The sequence below is a fragment of the Cetorhinus maximus genome, unplaced genomic scaffold, assembly GCF_964194155.1.
Source record: "Cetorhinus maximus unplaced genomic scaffold, sCetMax3.hap1.1 HAP1_SCAFFOLD_1287, whole genome shotgun sequence".
NCBI lineage: Eukaryota > Metazoa > Chordata > Chondrichthyes > Lamniformes > Cetorhinidae > Cetorhinus > Cetorhinus maximus.
The window spans coordinates 65,098-85,000 of NW_027597228.1; the positions used below are offsets into that span (position 1 = coordinate 65,098).

General features: G+C 46.8%; 1 protein-coding gene across 1 annotated transcript in view; it reads left to right on the plus strand.

The window, feature by feature from the left end:
* The window catches only part of shkbp1 (SH3KBP1 binding protein 1), a 68,121-nt gene that overhangs the window by 45,425 nt on the left and 2,793 nt on the right, over nt 1-19,903 (plus strand). Inside the window, exons 10-14 of the mRNA XM_078536532.1 lie at nt 5,811-5,926; nt 6,009-6,096; nt 13,053-13,169; nt 18,772-18,942; nt 19,446-19,601. Coding sequence (XP_078392658.1) covers nt 5,811-5,926; nt 6,009-6,096; nt 13,053-13,169; nt 18,772-18,942; nt 19,446-19,601 — 648 coding nt within the window. The remainder of the gene's footprint in view (nt 1-5,810; nt 5,927-6,008; nt 6,097-13,052; nt 13,170-18,771; nt 18,943-19,445; nt 19,602-19,903) is intronic.

Genomic DNA, 19,903 nt, shown 5'->3' on the forward strand with positions numbered 1-19,903 from the left:
ACTGAGTAACCCACGGGTGGGCACTTCGGTCAGTCACTCCGTTCCTGGCCCTTCCTCCAGTCTGCAGTGGTGACTATTCCACTATGGCTGCAGCACTGAGTCCTCAGACAGTGCCCCTGGCTTCATTCCAGCCTTCCGAGGCCTGGTACAGCCCTTTCCCAAAACACAGCTCAGTTCTTATCAATTCTTCTCCCAGGCAGTGCAAGGCCGTACAGACTTCACAATGTCCAATTTGTTTACGCATCTTTTGATGGTGTTTTACATCTGTCATCCTTCAAGTGTTCTGTCCATCAGTCAAATTGCATCTTTTGGTGACCATTGTAAGATTACTCATTGCCCTGGCCCGTAGTCCAAGGGTCACTGAATGCAGTAAGAGAAAGGACTTCTGATAAACAAAAGGCAGCTTATTTCAGTGTTCTAGCTTCAAAGAACAAAGAACAAAGAAAAGTACAGCACAGGAACAGGCCCTTCGGCCCTCCAAGCCTGCGCCGATCATATTGCCCGTCAAACTAAAACATTTTGCACTTCCGGGGTCCGTATCCCTCTATTCCCATCCTATTCATGTATTTGTCAAGCTGCCTCTTAAACACCACTATCGTACCTGCTTCCACCACCTCCTCTGGCAGTGAATTCCAGACACTCACTACCCTCTGCGTAAAAAACTTGCCCCGCACATCTCCTCTGCAGTTTTCTCCTCTCACCTTAAATCTATGTCCCCTAGTAATTGACTCTTCCACCCTGGGAAAAAGCTTCTGACTATCTACTCTGTCCATGCCACTCATAATTTTGTAAACTTCTATCAAGTCGCCCCTCAATCTCCATCGCTCTAGTGAGAACAATCCGAGTTTCTCCAACCTCTCCTCATAGCTAATAACCTCCAGACCAGGCAGCATCCTGGTAAACCTCCTCTGCACCCTCTCCAATGCCTCCATATCCTTCTGGTAATGTGGTGACCAGAATTGCACGCAATATTCCAAGTGTGGCCTAACCAAGGTTCTATACAGCTGCAGCATGACTTCCCAGCTTTTATACTCAATACCCCCTGCCAATGAAGGCAAGCATGCCATATGCCTTCCTGACTACCTTATCCACCTGCATTGCCACTTTCAGTGACCTGTGGACCTGTACACCCAGATCCCTCTGCCCGTCGATGCACTTAAGGGTTCTGCCATTTACTGTGTAATTCAACCTATAATTAGACTATAATTAGACCTTCCAAAATGCATTACCTCGCATTTGCCCGGATTAAACTCCATCTGCCATTTCTCCGCTCAAGTCTCCAACCGATCTATATTCCGTTGTATCATTTGACAATCCTCTTCACTATCTGCAACTCCTCCAACCTTAGTGTCGTCTGCAAACTTACTAATTAACCTAGTTACATTTTCCTCCAAATCATTTATGTATACTACAAACAGCAAAGGTCCCAGCACTGAACCCTGCGGAACCCCACTAGTCATAGCTCTCCATTCAGAAAAGCACCCTTCCACTGCTACCCTCTGTCTTCTATGACCAAGCCAATTCTGTATCGATCCTGCCAGCTCACCTCTGATCCCGTGCGACTTTACCTTCTGTACCAGTCTGACATGAGGGACCTTGTCAAAGGCCTTACTGAAATCCATGTAGATAACATCCACTGCCCTTCCATCGTCAATCATCTTTGACACTTCCTCGAAAAACTCAATCAAGTTAGTGAGACACGACCTCCCCTTCACAAAACCATGCTGCCTCTCACTAATACGCCCATTTGTTTCCAAATGGTAGTAAATCCTGTCACAAAGAATCTTCTCCAATAATTTCCCTACCACTGACGTAAGGCTCACCAGCCTGTAATTTCCTGGATTATCCCTGCTATCCTTCTTAAACAATGGAACAACATTGGCCATTCCTCAGTCCTCTGGGACCTCACCCGTAGCCAGTGAGGATACAAAGATTTCTGTCAAGGCCCCAGCAATCTCCTCCCTTGCCTCCCTCAGTACTCTGGGGTAGATCCCATCTGGCCCTGGGGACTTATCCACCTTAATATTCTTCAAGACGCCTAACACCTCCTCTTTTTTGATCTCAACATGATCCAGGCTATCTACACACTCTTCCCTAGACAAATCGACCGCTAAGTCCTTCTCTTTGGTGAATACTGATGAGAAGTATTCATTTAGTATCTCTCCCATTTCTTCTGGTTCCACACACAGATTCCCACCTCTGTCCCTGAGTGGGCCTACCCTTTCCCTGGCTACCCTCTTGCCCTTTACATATGTATAAAAGGCCTTGGGATTTTCCTTAATCCTGGTTTCCAGTGACTTTTCATGACCCCTTTTAGCCCCCCTGACTCCTTGCTTAAGTTTCTTCCTACTTTCTTTGTATTCTCCACGGGCTTCATCTGTTCCCAGCCTTCTAGCCCTTACGAATGCTTCCCTTTTCTTTTTGACTGATCTCACAATATCCTTCGTTATCCAAGGTTCCTGAAACTTGCCATACTTATCCTTCATCCTAGCAGGAACATGCCGGTCCTGAATTCTTATCAACTGACGTTTGAAAGCCCCCCACATGTCAGTTGTTGATTTGCCTTCAAACATCCGCCTCCAGTCTAGATTCCTCAGTTCCTGCCTAATATTTTATAATTAGCCTTTCCCCAATTAAGCACCTTAACCTGAGGACTCCTGTTATCCTTATCCACCAGTACCTTGAAACTTACTGAATTATGGTCACTTTTCCAGAAATGCTCCCCTACTGAAACTTCGACCACCTGGCCGGGTTCATTCCCTAATACCAGGTCCAGTTTTGCCCCTTCCCCAGTTGGACTATCTACATATTGTCTCAGGAAGCCCTCCTGGATGCACCTTACAAATTCTGCACCATCCAAACCCCTAGCACTAAGTGATTCCCAGTCAATATAGGGAAAGTTAAAATCACCCACCACAACAACCCTATTGCTTTTACATCTTTCCAAAATCTGCCTACATAACTGTTCCTCAATCTCCCGCCGGCAATTGGGAGGCCTATAGTAAACCCCCAACATTGTGACTGCACCCTTCCTATTCCGGAGCTCTACCCATATTGCCTCGCTGCATGAGCCCACCGAGGTGTCCTCCTGTCGTACAGCTGTGATATTCCCATTAACCAGCAGCGCAACTCCCCCACCTCTTCCACATCCCTCTCTATCCTGCCTGAAACATCTAAATCCTGGAACGTTTATCTGCCAATCCTGCCCATCCTTCAACCAAGTCTCTGTAATAGCAATAACATCATAGTCCCAAGTACTAATCCAAGCTCTAAGCTCATCTGCCTTGCCTGTTATACTTCTCGCATTGAAACAAATGCATTTCAGACCCCCAGTTCCACTGTGTTCAGTAATTTCTCCCTACCTGCCCTTCCTCTTAGTCCTACTGGCCATATTCACTGGTTCCCAGTCCTTTATTTCACCTGCTGACCTATTCAAAAATGGAAAACAAAGATATAATCTAAATACCAGCTATACACGGCCAGTGTGAACAAGCAAGGCCTGGGAAAACCGGTCATTACCGATTGTGCTTTGATTAATCGATAATAATCATAACTGGATTAAGATCAATGTCTGCCAAGTAAGATTTAATGCAAAATAACTTGAAATATTCACTTTAGGCTTAAAATCAAGAGTAAAGCAGAAATGAAATGCAAAAATACAAAATTGCAATAATTAGTGTCTGCAGGCCTCAGGCCTACAAAGGTGCTTTGGGAAGAGGATGAGGTGTTGGGGGTGATAGAGGAGTGGACCAGGGTGTTGCTGATAGGGGAGGGGAGGGGAAGGGGTGTTTGGTGGTGGCATCATGCTGGAGGTGGCAGGAATGGCAGAGGATGGCCCTTTGAATACGGAGGCTGGTGGGGTAGAAAGAGACAACAAGGGGGACCCTACTGTGGTTCTGGGAGGGGTGGGAAGGGGTGAGGCTGGAAGTTCAGGAAAAAGGAAGACCTGTTGGAAGCGCTGTGGTGTAGGGTAGCATCATCGGAAGAGATGAGACGGAGTAAATGGATGAATAGAATGGAGTCCTGACAGGAAGCAGGGCATGAAGAGGTTTAACGACAACAAAAATGGCTGGAAAAACTCAACAGGTCTGACAGCATCTGCGGAGAGGAAGACAGAGTTAATGTTTCGAGTCCGTATGACTTGTCTTCAGAACTGTTCTGATGAAGAGTCACACGGAGTCGAAATGTTAACTCTGTCTTCCTCTCCGCAGATGCTGTCAGACCCGCTGGGCAGAATTAAAGCAGCGGGACACGCGCCCACCATTAATTAAAGGCCTCGTTAAGGCCCTTAACTTGCCAATCGTCGAGGATTTTGAGGGGCCCGTGCGAACTTCAGCTCGGCGCCCGGGCCCAATGGGCAGGCGGGTGGGAGATTTTTTAACAAACCTCATCCAGTGGCGGGATGAGGTTTGATCGCGGTTTTAAAAGCGTTTAATGAAGTTTTTGTTTATTTCATTAACATGTCCCATCTCGTGTGACATTTTCACATGAGGGGGACATGTTAATGTATTTTTTATTGTTATATTTGCCAGTCTTTCAGCGATCGCCCTGAGGCAGCACTTAGTCTCAGGGAGCTGTGTGCATGTGTGAAAGAGCGCACTCTGACATCTGGGGAATCCCCCTCCCCTCCCCCTGCACAGGGAGTGCATAGCGCTTCCCATCGGGCATCACGCTGGGGGGCCTTAATTGGCCCGCCCACTTAAAATGGCGGCGGGGCCCGTTTCAGCGGCTGTGATTGGCTGCACGCCCGCCCATCAAGGGAAAAATTCTGCCCCACTGAGTTTTTCCAGCAATTTTTGTTTTTGTTTCAGATTTCCAGCATCCGCAGTATTTTGCTTTTATGTTAGTTGAGGAGGTTTAGTTCCGGTAGCTGTGGGAGTCAGCGGGCTTGGAATGAATATTAGTAGATTGTCTTCATTTCTGGGGTATAGACTGAGAAGGGAAGTGTCAGAAATGGACCCTGTGAAGGTAAGAGGATTGGAAATTGAATTTTTCTAGTTCACTCTCCCTCCACCTGGGCCTCTCCCTCTCGCCTTTTATCCACTCTTGATCTTTTCATTGAGAACTGTAGGTATGAGATCAGCACCTTCATTTCTCTGCTCCTCTCTCGCTCTCACCTACCTCCCGCTGAACTTGCTGCACTCTATCCCCTCAGGTCTAACCCTGACTTTGTCACCAAACCCACTGATGCTGTTTTTGTCTGGCGTAGTGACCTCCCCCTTGCCCAGGCTGAACGCCAACGATCAGATACTTATTCCCACCTCCCCATGACATCAAACATCAAGCTGTTATTTACAGGGCCGTCATTGACTGTCATTCCCACCCCCCTCAACCCCAACCTCTTTTTCGACAGTGTATTTGAGTCGAAGTGTCAACACTGTTTCTCTCTCCAAAGGTGCTGCCAGACTTGCCGTGTTTTTCCAGAACTTTCTGTTTTTATTTCGGATCTCCCGCGTCCACAGTATTTTGTTTTTATTTTCGTGTTTTAAGTCACCGTTTAAACTCACACGTGAAAAATGGTGAATTGGAACATGTGCCAAGTGTTTGGAACTCATAACCCAGTGAATCCCATACACCAATGGGAGTCAGTGCCTGTGGGACTTGGCCCTGCAATCTGTAAAAATGGATTATATTTTTATTCCTGTTGCATTCAAGCCCAGCGTCTGTGGAGAAAGGAGCACATTTAATGTTTTGGCTCGATGACCTTTCATGGTAAATTGGAAGTTGTTGATATCCTGCGCTCTGGTTTCTGGCCTAACTCTCTTCCCCCTCTCCCCCTCTCCCTCCCCACCATCCCTCTCTCCATGCAGGAATCTTCAGCCTCGGAGTCCCAGTGGAATCTTTGTTCTTTGTGGGTAATCAGCTGATTGCGACGAGTCACACTGGTAAAGTGGGAGTGTGGAATGCAGTCACCAAACACTGGCAGGTAGCAACTTTCCCAACTCTCCAACTCCACTCTCCCCGTCACTCCTCACTGCCTCTTGTCTCACAGCTCATTTCTCCCACAGATACAGGATGTCGTTCCAATAAACAGTTACGACACAGCCGGGTCCTTACTTATCCTCGGGTGTAATAATGGATCAATTTACTACATTGGTAAGTGAAACGTATTAAGTTCCCCCTCCCTCCACCCCCTCACCCTGTGTTACAACTGGGATGGAAGGAGTACACTGTCTGTCTCTAGTCCCACTACTCCATGGGTCACAACGTATATTTAAATGATTTCTCCAGCTCGCCAAATATGTGCTTTACCCATGAATCTCAGAATGATCACTCAATGCCCAGGTTTCTACAATAAACAACAAAATTATGAACTTATTATAAAACCAGACGTGTCAAATAGAACGCAAAGGTTATTAACATACAGAAAGAAATATGAAAGTATAATAATTACTCTTCCTAAATACCCTAACTCACTCTCTCTCTCTCACACATACACCAAAAAAAGAGGAATTTTGCCAAAGGGTTAATAATCAATGGTTCCTGCTGAAAAAAAAAGACATGTTGAAGCTTTTCATTTTGCACTCATCAGGTCACTTTGCGAGAATACCAGTATAAGGAGAAAACAACAATTTATACTGTGTGTGAAGAGAGTGCCACGAACAGGAGGCTGCCATCAAGCCAAAAAGACGTCCTGTCTATCACACAAATGAGTGATGTGATGTATGAGTTTCAGTGCCAGTGTGATGCCAGGTGTGTAGGCCATACATCCCCAAGAATAATGGATCGTATCAAACAGCATGTGCCAGGCAGGGTACAGACCCTACCCAACCAGCCCATGTTTCCTAAACTCAAAACACAGTCTCCAACATTAAATGTGATTCTGAGATTGGATAACATTTGCTAAATAATCCTCATTGCGTTAAGAATTACACTGATAACTAATTTAAGATTGTCAGTCGGGCTCAGTGTGCTGCATTTGTGTGTACTGGAAGCTACGGTAATACACAGGGCCCTGTTTTTTTCAGACAGAAAGAACATGTACACACATTGCGCCTGTTTCAGTTAAACAAAATAAGTGACAGCCATTTGCTGACTCATTCGTCAGGGCAATGCCTTGACCAATCGGGGTCAAGCTGCCTGGTTTAAATTTCAAACAATGCTCGGCAGTTAGCCGTCAGTCCCCATCACTGGTGTATTCTCCATGGCAATGCCTCTACCAATCAGAGTCCACTTGCCAACCAATCAGCACTGTCTTCACATACAGTATAAATTGTTGTTTTCCCTTATATTGGTAATCTTGCAACGTGTCCTGATGAGTTTTAGATGGAAAGCTTTGCACACAAGTGTCAGATAATGACCGTCTCCAACAAGAGAGAATCTAACCATCGCCCCTTGACATTCAATGACATTACCATCACTGAATCCCCCACGATCAACATCCTGGGGGTTACCATTGACCAGAAACTGAACTGGACTAGCCATATAAATACTGTGGCTACAAGAGCAGGTCAGAGGCTAGGAATCCTGTGAAGAGTAACTCACCTCCTGACTCCCCAAAGCCTGTCCACCATCTACAAGGTACAAGTCAGGAGTGTGATGGAATAATCCCCACTTGCCTCGAGAAGCTTGACACCATCCAGGACAAAGCAGCCCACTTGATTGGCACCACATCCACAAACATGCGCTCCCTCCACCACCAACACACAGTAGCAGCAGTGTGTGTACCATCTACAAGATGCACTGCAGCAACTCACCAAGGCTCCTTTGACAGCAGCTTCCAAACCCACGACCACTACCATCTAGAAGGACAAGGGCAGCAGGTAGATGGAACACCACCACCTGGAAGTTCCCCTCCAAGTCACTCACCATCCTGACTTGGAAATATATCGCCGTTCCTTCACTGTCACTGGGTTAAAATCCTGGAACTCCCTCCCTAACAGCACTGTGGGTGTACCTACACCACATAGACTGCAGCGGCTCAAGAAGGCAGCTCACCACCACCTTCTCAAGGGCAATTAGGGATGGACAATAAATGCTGGCCCAGCCAGCGAAGCCCACGTCCCGTGAATGAATTTTTTAAAAAGTTCAAATTAAACATTAACCTGTAACAGGAACCACGACAAGGATTAGAGATGAAAAGCAGCACCTCCCTCCACATGGGCATTGAATTCCCAACTTTCTCACCCTGTCCTGCTAGGGACAGTGTCTCAGCAAATAGCCACTTTGTCCCACTCCTCCCTGAAGGTACTGGCTCTCACTGGATGCAATTACATGGAGATAATGCTCAAGAGGCTGTTTCTCATCTCCCTGTCCCCCTAACAACACGATTCCCTGAGGCTGCTGGGATTCTGGGAGATCAACTGCTTCACCCACAGGGAAGAGGGAATCACGGAGGGAGAAGCACCCAGAGATCTGGGGCTGGCAGGTGTATAAACGCTTTGATCATGGATAATGGTTCATCTTCAAGGACTAAGAACGTTCTGGAAGAATGTGTTTTTTTTAAAAAAGACACTGTCCCTGAAAGGGTTAACACACGGACTCTGGTGGCTGCTGTTCCTGGAAAAGACAGCGTTTGACAAGAAAAGGTAATGAAGCAGTTTTAAAGAAGTTGGAAGCCTCTTGATTCTGGTGGACTGTGTACAACAGGCTTAGGTCTTTGGAAGAAAAACCGGTCTGGAAAACTGCTTTAAAAGCTGGTCGGCTGGTTTAGCTTTGGGGAAAAAACAAGAGGGATCACCTGCTTGGATAAAGGAGACAACAGCTCCTGAAGTTCCAGACTCAGCCCAAAGTAAAAAGTGAATGGAAGTTGCTCTGAAATTGCTCTACCTTCCGAAATCGACTGATGGCAAGTTTGCTGCGAAATCCACCTGAAAAGTAGTGCAAGAGCCATCGATTGTTTCACAGACCAGGACTGAGAGACCAACTGTATAACCCGGACACCATTTCATGGACTTCACCATCTATCCTTCTTCCATGAACCATTAACTAGATAGACAAATAGTCATTTGGTAGTACAGAACTTCAGTATCACTGAAAAAGAGAGACTTTTTTTATTCATTCACGGGATGTGGGCTTCGCTGGCTGGGCCAGCATTTATTGCCCATCCCTAGTTGCCCTTGAGAAGGTGGTGGTGAGCTGCCTTCTTGAACCGCTGCAGTCCATGTGGTGTAGGTACACCCACAGTGCTGTTAGGGAGCGAGTTCCAAGATTCCAGCAACTGTGAAGGAACGGCCGATATATTTCCAAATCAGGATGGTGAGTGACTTGGAGGGGAACTTCCAGGTGGTGGTGTTCCCATCTATCTGCTGCCCTTGTCCTTCTAGGTGGTAGAGGTCGTGGGTTTGGAAGGTGCTGTCGAAGGAGCCTTGGTGAGTTTCTGCAGTGCATCTTGTAGATGGTACACACACTGCTGCTACTGTGCGTTGTTGGTGGAGGGAGTGAATGTTTGTGGATGTGGGGCCAATCCAAATAGATAAGTAATTAGTTAAAATACTAATAACTCTAAGCTAAGTATAGAGAGAGCAGGAGCTTGAGCAGCAGGTGATGTCACTGGTTGATCTGTAAAGCTAGGAGTTTCATGGGTAACATGATTATAGATGATATTATTATCCATAATTATATAAAGAGAGTAGCTAAAGTGAGCGTTGGACCGTTGGAGGTTGCAGCTGGAGAATTGATAACAGGGAACAGGGAAATGGTAGATAATTTAAACCAATATTTTACATCGGTCTTCATGGTGGAAGACACTATAAACATCCCAAAGATATCAGATAAGCAAGGAGCTAATGGGATGAAAGATCTTGTAACAGTCTCTATCACGAGGGACAAAGTATTTGACAAACTATTGGGACTAAAGGCAGACAAGTCGCCAGGACCTGATGGCCTGTATCCAAGAGTTTTAGAGGAAGTGGCTGCAGGGATATTGGAGGCATTGGTCGAAATATTCCAGAACTCTCGGGATTCCGGGAGGGTCCCAGCGGATTGGAAAACCGCTAATGCGACCCCCCTGTTCAGGGGGAAGGGGATGGGAATCCAGGGCTGTGGGCTGGTGGGCTTGGTATCTGTTGTTGGGAAAATGCTAATATCCATTGTTGGGGAAGAATTTGGAGAAGCTTGGTGCAGACAAGGGGAGTGAGCGTGGTTTGGTGCAGGGGCTTTGACAGGCTGGCTGGAGTTCTTTGAGGATGTAATGAGCAGCGTTGATGGGGGGAGCCAGTGGATGTATCGTATTTGGATTTTTGGAGGGCATTCGATGGGGAACCATGTGGAGGGTTATTGCAAGGGGTGGGAGCTCTGTGTTGGGAGTAGCACATTGACAGGGATTGAGGATTGGTTACCAGACAGAGGATAGGGAGTCAGGGTTAATGGGTCTTTTGCAGGTTAGAGGGAGGTGGCTGGTGGAGTGCCACAGGGATCAGTCCTGGGGCCTCAAGTGTTTGCTGTTGATATTGGTGACTTGGAGGAGGCGGCAGAGTGTAGCGTATCCGGCTTTGCTGATGATACAGGGCTGAGTGGGAAGACGTTGTTATGAGGACATAGGGAATGTGCAGGGGGATGTGGATGGGTTGGGTGACTGGGCAGGGCTTGGCAGATGGAGTTTAGTGTGTGAAGATGTGAGGTCATGCACTTTGGTAGGAAGAGTCAAAGGGCAGACGATCGTTTAAATGGAGAGAGACTCCAGGGAAGTGTAGTACGGAGGGATCTGGGTGGTCTTATGCATGAAACACGGGAAGTTAACATACAGGAGCAGCGGGTGGTTGGGAAGGTAAATGGAATCTTGGCCTGTATTGCTAGGGGGGTTGGGGTTTAAAAATAGGGAAGTCTTGATACAACAATACAGGGTGTTGGTGAGACAGCACTTGGAGTACAGTGTATAGTTTTGGTCCCCGTATTTAAGAAAGGATATACTGGCATTGGAGGCAGTTCAAAAGAGATTCACTAGGCTGATTCCTGGGATGAAGGGGTTGACTTATCAAGAAACGGCTAAACAGGTTAGGCCTTTATTCATTCGAGTTTAGAAGAATGAGGGGTGATCTTATTGAAACGTACAAGATTCTGAGGGGGCTTGACAGGGTAGATGTTGAGAAGATGTTTCCAGTAGTGGGGAAATCTCAAACTAGGGGACATAGTTACAGAATAAGGGGACACTCATTCAAAACTGAGATGTGAAGGAATTTCTTCTCTACCGCAGAGAGTTGTGGAGATTAGATCACTGAAAGTATGTAAAGAGAAGGTAGATAGATTTTTGAAATATCGGGGGGTTGAGGCCTATGAGGAGCTGGCACGAAAAAGGAGTTGAGGCCTGGGGCAGATCAGCCATGATCTCATTGAATGGCGAGGTAGGTTTGAGGGGTCGAATGGTCTACTCCTGCTTCTATTTCTTATGTTATGTTCTAGATGTGGTCACCCAGCAGCTTAAGGCTATGCAGCGAGAGATGGAACGGGTCACAACTGGACCATTGAGCACCAGGCGGGTACTGCAGGGTCCCTGAGTGCATCTCACACTCCAACCAGTATCTAGTTCTGGGTGGTTCAGCTGTACAGGGAGTGGGGAGGAGGAAGGTCAGAAACGCAATAGTGATGGGAGATTTGATCGTTTCTGTGGTGGTAGATGCGATTCGAGGGTGGTATGTTGCCTCACTAGGTCAGAGTCAAGGATATCACTGAGCGAATGCAAAACATGATGGGAAAAAGCTGAACAGCCAGAGGTTGTGGTCCATTCATCGGTACCAATGACATAAGGAGAAAGGAATGAGCTTCTGTCAGCATGTTTTGGGGAGCTAAGAAAGGAATTAAAAAGTTTGACCTCAAAGTTGGTAATTGTTGGATTGTTTTTGGTGCCAAGTGCTAGTCTAGAACAGGTGTTTCTGTGCCTGGAAAGCCGTTTCTAGTGGGGTTCTGCGGGGCTCAGTACTGTAGCCTTTGCTGTTCATGAAACACATCAGTGATTTAGACTTAATTGTTGGGAGAATGATTAAGATGTTTGCAGGTGATGCAAAAACTTGTGTGGTTGATGGTGGGGAAGAAATCTATAGACTAGGAAAATATCAAAGGGCTGGTCAGGTGGGACAAAAATGGCAAATAGATTATATATATATATAAAAAAAAAAGACTAGGCTGCAGCTCGAGTACTGTGTGCAATTCTGATCACCACCTTACAGGAAGGATGTGATCACATTAGCGAGGTTACAGAGGAGATTTACGAGGACGTTGCCAGGAATGGTGAGTTTTAGCTCTGAGGAAAGTTTAAATAGGCTGAAGATGTTTTCTTTGCAATAGAAGAGACTGAGAGATTTAGATGAGGTGTATAAAATTATGAGGGTCCTGGATAGGGCGGATAGGAAGAGAGGTCACTAACAGGAAGCAGAGGTTTAAAGTAATTTGTCGAAGGATTAGAGGGGAGGTTAGGTGAGAAAAACATTCTTTTTGAGGGTGTTGGGGGTCTGAAACTCACTGCCTGAAAGGAAGGCAGAAACATCATCACTTTTTTCAAAATCACAGAATCATAACAGCACAGGAGGAGTCCATTCGGCCCATCGTGTCTACACTGGCTCTCCAAATGAGCATTATGTCCTAGGGTCATTTCCCCTGTATCCCTGCACATTTTTTCCTCATCAAATAATCATCTAATGTCCTCTTGAATGTCCCGATTGAACCTGCCTCCACCACACTTCCAGGCCGTGCATCCCAGACCCGAACCACTCGCTGTGTGAAAAGGTTTTTTCTCACGTCACATTTGCTTCTTTTGCAAATCACTTTAAATCTGTGCCCTCTCGTTCTTGATCCATTTACGCCTGGGAACAGCTTCTCCCTATCTACCCTGCCCAGCCCCCTCATGATTTTGAACATCTCTATCGAATCTCCTCTCAGCCACCATCTCTCCAAGGAGAACAGTCCCATGAAAATGCCCTTGAAAAGCCACAAACCCACAGGGATACAGAACAAGAGCTGGAATGTGGATTAGGCTGGAAATCTCTTTATAGGCTTCACAGACATGATGGGCTGAATGACCTCCTCCTTGCTGTAAATGTTCTAAGAGAGGGATCCTGTGCCGATCTCTCCCTGGACACTTTGCCATTCTCAAACTGGAGGAATGTTTTTTTTTACAGATGTACAGAAGTTCCCCCTGAGGATGAAGGACAATGATCTGCTTGTTACAGAACTTTACTGTGATCCCTATGAAGATGCCATCACAGCCCTCAGTGTCTATCTCACCCCAAAAACCAGTGAGTGATCATCTAACTTCCTGTTCAACTGCTGCTTTGCAATGTCTACATCTCCCATTTTAACTAGAACGTAAGAGCTTGGCTGACAGGTGGAGGCCTGTGACAGCTCAGCCCGACAGAGAGTGTGCTGAACTGTCAGAGGCACTATTATTCACTAAAACCTTGTTTGCCTCCTCCAAGTGTCATTGTTCAAAGAGCAGAGATTCTTTGAGATAAAAGCAAAAAACTGCGGATGCTGGAAATCCAAAATAAAAATACCTGGAAAATCTCAGCAGGTCTGGCAGCATCTGCGGAGAGGAACACAGTTAATGTTTCGAGTCTGAATGACTCTTCAACAGAACTAAGGAAAAATAGAAGAGAGGTGAAATATAAGCTGGTTTAAGGAGGGGTGGGACAAGTAGAGCTGGATAGAGGGCCAGTAATAGGTGGAGATAACCAAAAGATGTCATAGACAAAAGGACAAAGAGGTGTTGAAGGTGGTGATATTATCTAAGGAATGTGCTAATTAAGGGTAGAAAGCAGGACGAGCAAGGTACAGATAGCCCTAGTGGGGGTGGGGTGGGCGGAAGGATTCGAATTAGGCTAAAAGGCAGAGATAAAACAATGGATGGAAATACATGTAAAAATAATGGAAATAGGTGGGAAAAGAAAAATCTATATAAATAATTGGGAAAAAGGGGGATCAGAAAGGGGGTGGGGATGAAGGAGAGAGTTCATGATCTAAAATTGTTGAATTCAATATTCAGTCCGGAAGGCTGTAAAGTGCCTGGTCAGAAGATGAGGTTCTGTTCCTCCAGTTTGCGTTGAGCTTCACTGGAACAATGCAGCAAGCCAAGGACGGACATGTGGGCATGAGAGCAGGGTGGAGTGTTAAAATGGCAAGTAACAGGGAGGGTTGGGTCATGTGGACAGACCAAAGGTGTTCTGCAAAGCGGTCACCCAGTCTGTGTTTGATCTCTCCAATGTAGAGGAAACCTCGGTTAAGGAAGAAGGAGGACATGTCAGAGGAACTGTTTTTGAAGGTAGCGTCATCAGAACAGATGCGACAGAGGCGAAGGAACTGAGAGAATGGGATGGAGTCCTTACAGGAAGCGGGGTGTGAGGAGCTGTAGTCGAGGTAGCTGTGGGAGTCGGTAGGCTTGTAAAGGATATTGGTGGACAGTCTATCATCAGAAATTGAGACAGAGAGGTCAAGGAAGGGAAGGGAAGTGTCAGAGATGGACCATGTGGAAATTGGAAGCAAAATTAATAAATTTTTCCAGATCCAGACGAGAGCATGAAGCAGCACCGAAGTAATCATCGATGTACCGGAGAAAGAGTTGTGGGAGGGGGCCTCCCCACCTCCATCCCCCACCGGGATGATCTGATGGCTCTCCACTTCTTCCTCAAACAGAGGCCCGAACAATCCCCATCCACCACTACTCTCCTCCGTCTGGCTGAACTTGTTCTCACACTGAACAATTTCTCCTTTAACTCCTCTCACTTCCTCCAAATAAAAGGTGTGGCTATGGGTACCCGCATGGGCCCCAGCTACGCCTGTCTCTTTATGGGGTATGTGGAACATTCCTTGTTCCAGTCCTACTCCGGCCCCCTCCCACAAAACAGTTCCTCTGACATGTCCTCCTTCTTCCTTAACCGAGGTTTTCCACCCACGGTGGTTGACAGGGCCCTCAACCATGTCCGGCCCATCTCACGCGCATCCACCCTCACACCTTCCTCTCCCTCCCAGAAACATGATAGGGTCTCCCTTGTCCTCACTTATCACCCCACCAGCCTCCATATTCAAAGGATCATCCTCCGCCATTTCCGCCAACTCCAGCATGATGCCACCACCAAACACATCTTCCCTTCACCCCCCCGGCGGCATTCCGCAGGGATCGTTCCCTCCGGGACACCCTGGTCCACTCCTCCATCACCCCCTACACCTCAACCCCCTCCCACGGCACCTTCCCATGCAACCACAGAATGTGCAACACCTGCCCCTTTACTTCCCCTCTCCTCACTGTCCAAGGGCCCAAACACTCCTTTCAAGAGAAGCAGCATTTCACTTGCACTTCCCTCAATTTAGTCTACTGCATTCGCTGCTCCCAATGCGGTTTCCTCTACATTGGAGAGACCAAACGCAGACTGGGTGACCGCTTTGCAGAACACCTTCGGTCTGTCCGCAAGCATTACCCAGACCTCCCTGTCGCTTGCCATTTCAACACTCCACCCTGCTCTCATGCCCACATGTCCATCCTTGGCCTGCTGCAATGTTCCAGTGAAGCTCAACGCAAACTGGAGGAACAGCACCTCATCTTCCAACTAGGCACTTTACAGCCTTCCGGACTGAATATTGAGTTCAATAATTTTAGATCATGAACTCTCTCCTCCATCCCCACCCCCTTTCCGATCCCCCTTTTTTCCAATAATTTATATAGATTTTTCTTTTCCCACCTATTTCCATTATTTTTAAATGTATTTCCACCCATTGTTTTATTTCTACCTTTTAGCCTATTTCGATCCCTTCACCCCACCCCACCCCCACAAGGGCTATCTGTACCTTGCTTGTCCTGCTTTCTACCCTTAATTAGCACATTCCTTTAGATAATATCACCACCTTCAACACCTCTTTGTCCTTTTGACTGTGACATCTTTTGGTTATCTCCACTTATCACTGGCCCTCTATCCAGCTCTCATGTCCCACCCCCCCTTAAACCAGCTTATATTTCACCTCTCTTCTATTTTTACTTAGTTCTGTTGAAGAGTCATTCGGACTCGAAACGTTAACTGTGTTCCCCTCCGCAGATGTTGCCAGACCTGCTGAGTTTTTCCAGGTATTTTTATTTTTGTTTTGGATTTCCAGCATCCGCAGTTTTTTGCTTTTATCTTTGTTGTGTCTGGGATCTTGCTGTGTGTAAAAGTCCTTGCCATGTTTTCCAAGATGAATCAGTGAGCGTGATTTCCGGTTACCTGATAAATTGTCTAAATGCAAATTGTCGTCTGTAAATTGAAGCCTTTTTTTGCAAGTGGATGCTTCTGTTGCAGTACATCAGATCACCAGCTGGTGGTAGTATTGACCAGTCATCAGAAACAAAGTGCCGATTAATAGATCAAATCAGTCGATGTCTCGGTGTGGAAAACAGCAATGAATCAGAAGCCAGTCTTTCCCATTGGTTTCACTTTGACCTTCAGGCAGCCTGAAGAGATCATTGAGATGATAAGAATGAGTTAGTTGCCCCTGAGGGAGGGAAGAAAAGGACTGGGGTTTTGGTTGGTATTATTTTTTTGTAATTCATCCAAGGAATGTGGGTGTCGCTGGCTGGGTCAGCATTTATTACCCATCCCTAATTGCCCTTGTGAAGGTGGGGGTGAGCTGTCTCCTTGAGCCGCTGCAGTCTGCGCGATGTGGGTACACCTGCTGTGCCAGGACTTTGACCCAGCGACAGTGAAGGAACAGCTAATATATTTCCAAGTCAGGATGGTGAGTGACTTGGAGGGGAAACTCCAGGTGGTGGTGTTCCCATCTGTCTGCTGCCCTTGTCCTTCTAGGTGGTAGAGGACCCAGGTTTGGAAGGTCCTATCGAAGGAGCCTTGGTGAGTTGCCGCAGTGCACCTTGTAGATGGTACACACACTGCTGGCACTCGGTGATGGAGGGAGTGAATATTTAAGGTGATGGTTGGAATGGCACTTAATCAGGTCACTTTGTCCTGGACGGTGTCGAACTTCTTGAGTGTTCTGGGAGCTGCACTCATCCAGGCAAGTGGGGAGTATTCCATCACACTCCTGACTTGTTCCTTGTAGATGGTGGACAGGCTTTGGGGAGTCAGGAGGTGAGTTACTCATCGCAGGACTCCCAGCCTCTGACCTGCTCTTGTAACCACAGTATTTATATGGCTGGTCCCAGTTCAGTTTCTGGTCAATGGTGGGGGATTCAGTGATGATAATGTCATTGAATGTTATGGGAAGATGGTTTAATTCTCTTTTGTTGGAGATGGACATTGCCTGGCTTATTATCCCAAACCTGGATATTGTCCAGGTCTTGCTGCATTTGCACATGGGCTGCTTCAGTGTCTGAGGAGTCGCAAATGGTGCTGAACATTGTGCAAACAACTTCACTGCTGACCTTCTGATGGAGAGAAGGTCATTGATGAAGCAGCTGAAGATGGTTGTGCCAAAGACACTACCCTGAGGAACTCCTGCAGTGATGTCCTGGGGCTGAGATTATTGGCTTCCAACAACCACAACCATCTTCCTTTGTGCTAGGTATGACTCAAACCAGCGGAGAGTTTTCCCCCTGATTCCCATTGACTCCAGTTTTGTAGGGTCCTTGATGCCAAACTCGGTGAAATACAGCCTTGATGTCAAGGGCAGTCACTCCCTCTCACCTCGGGAGTTCAGCTCTTTTGTCCATGTTTGAACCAAGGCTGTAATGAGGTCAGGAGCTGAGTGGCCCTGACAGAACCCAAACTGAGCATCAGTGAGCAGGTTACTGCTGAGTAAGTGCCTTTGATAGCATTGTCGATGACAACTCCTATCACTTTGCTGATGATCGAGAGTAGACAGATGAGGCAGTCATTGGGCGGATTGGTTATGTCCTGCTTTTTCTGGACAAGATGTGACTGGGCAATTTTCCATATTGCTGGATAGATGCCAATGTTGAGGTTGCACTGGAACAGCTGGACTAGGGATGCAGCAAGTTCTGGAGCACAAGTCTCCTGTACTATAACCAGGATGTTATCAGGGCCCATAGTCTTTGCTGTTAATTATACAGTTTCTGTACACAGTTTATTTACAAGCTTAAATATTATTACAGTTTAATAGTATTTGGGTAAATGAGCAGATTGAATGAGGGGTTTTTGGTTGGAAGTACATAATATGTAAAGTGTGTCTCTATCAACAATAACTTGTTAACTGTCACAAATATCTAGGTCATGGCTGATGTTAATATTTTTGAGCTAATGTGAAGTCAGTTTCAGTCACATGACTGCAGGGTTAACACTTGTGGACTCCAGACCACCACAATACAATTGTCATTCACTCTTATCTCTATCCCAGCCTGAGCCCAAACAGCCCATTTTGTTCAATCTAGTTCCTGGAGACCAGCAGTCTAGAGATTCAATATTCCTCAAATGCTGGTTCATCCTTTAACAATGTGATGCATAAACTTCACAGGCGGCTGTGAAGTTCCCTTATTCAGGTGCATGTTTAAATAAATATTGACCACAGAATTGAATACTGTCCACAATTTAAACGTCCACAGTTAGATGTTAAGTTGCAGCCATCCTAACAGGTTTTGAGGCTATTTTCCCAAACTATCATCCCACAGTGCGTAATGTCCAATCTCCTCGTGGTTATACTGAACATGACAATCGATTCTTGGCTGAGAAGGAATCAGAGGATTTGGGGGCCGACGGGAAAGTAGAGTTGAGGCCACAGTCAGATCAGCTGTGATCTTATCAAATGGCAGCGCAGACTCGAGGGGCCGAATGGCCTTCTAACCCTAAAAGCAAAAAATGTGCCTAAAGGCCAGACTCCTGAGCTGTGTCCCTCAGTGTCCCAGCTCTCTCAGCTCTCACAGTCAGAAGTTTAGTAACTGCTTTTTGCCGTTGTTTCTACCAGGTGACAGCGGAAACTGGATCGAGATTGCGTACGGGACAAGTTCCGGAATGGTCCGTGTGATTGTGCAGCATCCGGAGACTGTGGGCTCTGGTCCTCAGATCTTCCAGACGTTTAGTGTTCATCGCAGCCCCATCACAAAAATCACACTCTCCGAGAAAAACCTTATCTCGGGTAGGAAACCATTATTAATCTTCACCTTTCTGGCACCATTTCCCCAACCCCCCCCTCATCAGTTACACCTCTTACCCCTGTCAGCCCAACCCACCACTCAACTACCTTTCCTGGGCTCACTTCCGCCGCAGCCCTCACTGCAAAGGCAGGGAGGGTCCCCCGAGTGTGGGCAGGCCTGGTGAGTGTCAGGAGATTATTGGGATCAGAGTCCGATACAGTCTGTACAAACTGTCATCCCCCGGACCCCAATCCCTCCTTCCCCAATCTCTGCCGTGACAAATACAATTGGCCTAGTGTAGTCTACAGCCGCAGGATTGATCAGGTTCTGCTATCGATCACTGCTCAGTACCCGCCACTTGTTTGCATTTTAGCTGACAGTGAGATTAGGTTAAAACTGTGAAGCCTTCTACAGCCGAATAGCATGGGCTCATGAGGCATGTGTGGTCACTTCAGCCAAACGGCAATCAGCACTGTCGGGAGATGAGATTTGTGTTTTGATTCAGTCTGTGCAGATAATAATCACGTGAGGACATGGACTGTAACCAGATTCCGGGGAATGATCTCCACACAGCCTGGCTCCACCCCACTGGCATCGTTTAAAATCCTCTCACTGGAAGACTTGGACGGACACGGAGGATGTTCCGCGGGTTTGGAGATCGGTAAGAGGCAGCAAGATTGGCGTTAGTATGTGGAACTGACACAAAACATTGCAGAGCAGGCCTCTGGTTTACCTGTGTGTGTGTGTGTGTATCTGCCTGTTCCTGTCGCTGCCTGTTCCTGTCGCTGCTGCCTGTTCCTCAGGTGTGTCTATGAAAGGTGGGTTCACCCCTTGTGTTTGTTCTGTCATCACCTGTCACAAGCCCTTCAAGACTTGGCCAGCTCGGTCAGTAATGGTGCTACCGAGCTGCAGTTAGTGATGGACATTGAAGTCTCCCACCCAGAGTATGTTCTGTGCCTTTAC